Source organism: Cyprinodon variegatus, unplaced genomic scaffold (genome assembly GCF_000732505.1).
Source record: "Cyprinodon variegatus isolate N-32 unplaced genomic scaffold, C_variegatus-1.0 Scaffold3, whole genome shotgun sequence".
NCBI classification, from domain to species: Eukaryota; Metazoa; Chordata; class Actinopteri; order Cyprinodontiformes; family Cyprinodontidae; genus Cyprinodon; species Cyprinodon variegatus.
Genome location: NW_015150456.1, coordinates 288,011 through 291,249, shown reverse-complemented (window position 1 = coordinate 291,249; position 3,239 = coordinate 288,011). Strand labels below are relative to the sequence as shown.

General features: G+C 45.6%; 1 protein-coding gene across 1 annotated transcript in view; it reads right to left on the bottom strand.

Annotated features, from left to right (window-relative positions):
- Positions 1-449: 449 nt before the first annotated feature.
- arglu1 (arginine and glutamate rich 1) overlaps positions 450-3,239 on the bottom strand; it is an 11,177-nt gene continuing 8,387 nt past the window's right edge. The window contains exon 4 of the mRNA XM_015371438.1: positions 450-1,682. Within this exon, the coding sequence (XP_015226924.1) occupies positions 1,518-1,682 (165 nt within the window). The 3' untranslated portion in view covers positions 450-1,517. The remainder of the gene's footprint in view (positions 1,683-3,239) is intronic.

Here is a 3,239-nt window from a genome sequence, read left to right as displayed (position 1 = left end):
TAGTAAAGTAAAAATATCAGAAAAATCTACTTGAGTACAGTAACGAAGTATTTGTACTTTGTTACTTCCCATCTCTGGGAACTACAAATTAGAGCATAATTCTTATATATTGGCAAAACCGTTTACTATTAGAACTTCATCAGAACAGGAAGCAGATTTCTCATCTTAATGAAAAATTTTATACTGAGGCTTTAAAGTTTAATTAAATCCAGTCAAAAGATGCTTTCTTATCTTGTTAAAAAAAGAATTTAATATGATCCTAGTTATCCCTGTTAAGAAAATCCACAACAAAAAAAAGAAAATATTTGGGCAGAAACTGGAAATATGCTGGATGCTGATGGGGAATTTTTTTATTTGTCATATTAAATTAAAAGTTCATTTCCACATGGTTTGCTCCTATGAATTTTAGCAATAATAAGGCGTGCGCTTTCCTCTAACTCTGAGGTCGGCGTGGAGCGAGACGGGAGGAATAGCGGCGGCTGTAGGCTTTGCTTCGCTCCAGGAGCACGGCGGTGGCGGAGGATGTGGGATTTCAGGGTCTGCCCTCAGTGAATAGGAGGAGCTGGCTGCATTTATGTGGAATAAATAAAGAACGTCTTTCTTCCTGAATGGGAGCAGAGCAGCTGATGGCTCCGCCTCCACGCATCAGGGCAGCTCTGCTGGCGAACAATGAGGAGACCTGTTGGCATTCAATGGATTTATTGATCTGTTCAGTCCTTTTGACAATTGGGGGGAAAAAACTCACAAAAAAAAAAACCAAGAGTCCACAGAATAAAGTTGATACCCACCTGAGGCCAGGCCCACTCACACACACTCACACCTGAACACACACCGATCACACGCACTCTGACCTCGTCTTACCTGAACTCGTGTTTCCTCTACGACTCAGACTTACCAACAGGCGCCAAGTTAATTTACTACAACATGAGTGAGAACAGAACCTTTAGCTTTTTCCACACATGCTCTCCTTTCTAACGGCGGATCGCTTTTATAAGACGGTTAAACTGTGAGGAGGGTAAAAAGGTTACATCAGACAGGAAATGCTTTTCCCCGTTGGGTCGATCACCGGCAGGTCGGGATCCGAGGCCCGGTCCGTCGGCGGCCGAGCAGGAGATGGAGAGGAGGAGGCGGGCGTGGAAGACATGGAGGCGAAAATCCTTTTAAACGGGAATGAGAGAAGGACGGGGCGACCCCCGACCTGCCGGTGAGTCACAGACCTCTAAACCGGGCGGCCCGCCGATTGGCCGGCGTTACAGAACACGTAAGACTTCCAGACACGCCGTCTGAACTACGTCCACACTGCCAGGTCTCTAAAAGTGAAATAAAAAGCAAACAGGAGGAGTCATTCCGGGGCGACGAAGGAGCGTCCTCCTCTTCAGGTCCATCAGTTACGTTCCAAAGCTTTCCTTTAGCACTTCCAAAATGAAGCGAGCATTCGGCAGCGGACGACATGGAGCGGGGGAGGGAGGGGATGCAGGGCGTGGCGCATGGATGCGGGGATGGGGGGGGGCTGAGTCTCATTCTGCAGCCTTCAGAGAGAAGGACAGCTTGGGTCTGGACTTCCCCTTCCCCAGGATGATTTTCTGCTCCTCCTTCTGCTGCCGCTGGCGGTCCTGCTCCAGCTTCATGCGCTCCTCGTGGATCTTTCTCTGCTCCTCCACGATCCGTAACTGTTCTTCAGCCTGGGGGGGGGGGCGGAGACAGACGGGGTCAGAGGAGGACAGAGACACAAACATAGGAAACAACTTCAGACATCAGCTGGAGCTTCGTTTGGGTTCTGATCCGCCTGCAGTAAAACAGGATCTCCTCCATTTTACATCGATAATCATGATTGACTGATTTTATCCATAATTAGTCCAAAGCTTCGCTCCTCCTGCTCTGACTAGAACTAATCTTCCAACCGTTGCATTCCCCAATTCTCCCGAGTGGCGCCCGACTTTACACCAGTGAATAAAGTGAATATGATTGGTCGATTATCAAGGGGGCGGGATTGTTGTGTTTGGTTTCGGCCGGTTTGTCGGAAGCATTAGCCCCATTTACACTACCCTTGAAAAACCGATCCAAACTCGGATCAGTTAACCAGGCCGACCTCGGTTCTGACGGCCGTTTACGCATCACGCTATCTCGGTTCCTCGCCTCCTAGTGACGATCTGCGGTATTACTGCCAGTATTAAAAGAGGAAATCAAGCAGTTGGTGGCGGTAATGCACCAAAAGTTGTTTGCCAACCGCCGTAAAACACAAGAAGAAGACGAAGAAGGAGGGAATCAGGCAAATCAAAATGGCGGTGCCCGTCATATTCAGAAAGTTATGCTTGATTATTATTGCTGTACTTCGGTGTTATTTAAAATGTTGCGTGGAGAAGATTTCGATTGTTGTTAACAGATGAAGAAGTTGTTCTTCTTCTGTTTCCGGATGGGCATTACCGCCATCTACTGGAATGGAGTGTGAATCGGGATGTGCAGCCAGACGGAGATGACGCGTTCTGCTCATGCGCTCTTGTTATCAGAGAACCGAGGCAGGGAAAAACCGGGCCGAGCCCACCTCTGGACCTGGTCTGCAGTTAGCTCGGTCCGGTTGTGTCTAGCTCGGTTCAGTTCAGTTCGCTTTCCATTTACACACCATAAGTTATCTCAGTTACTGAGCTCGGACCGGTCTCGGCACGGTTTTTCAAGGGTAGTTTAAATGGGGTATTAGTCACTGCCCGATCCGACCCGGTTCTGTTCTGCACATGCTAACAGATATACATCCAGGTGTCCATAAATAATGTAATTATGGTACTAAAACTACTTATTTCTATCCTTGACTCACCAAAGAACGCTAATAAACATCTTTAAATAAATGTTTTATGAGTTCTGTGAGACAATTTTTATGCTTTTTACATTTTATCCATTAAATTTCTTCTCTAACATGATGGGACATGCTCAGAGCAGTCCGGCAATATATGATTAAACCATCTTTATCTACATTTTAGTTGGATAACACACTATATACCATAAGGTTAAAACAAAATGAAAACATAAAACACAAAAAGAAGAGATTAATGGTTAAAACCAAAGCCGAAAAAATTAGCCCCTGGAAGTAGAGTAGGATGCCTTAAAATGCCTTAAATGATTTTAAGGCATTTATTTTCTCAGGAAATACATTATTAACCTTTAAAACATTATATTTTTGTACGTTTATTACCTTTGGGGAGGGGAAATGTCTTTTAAGAATCGACCCAGATGTATATCTGGATGCG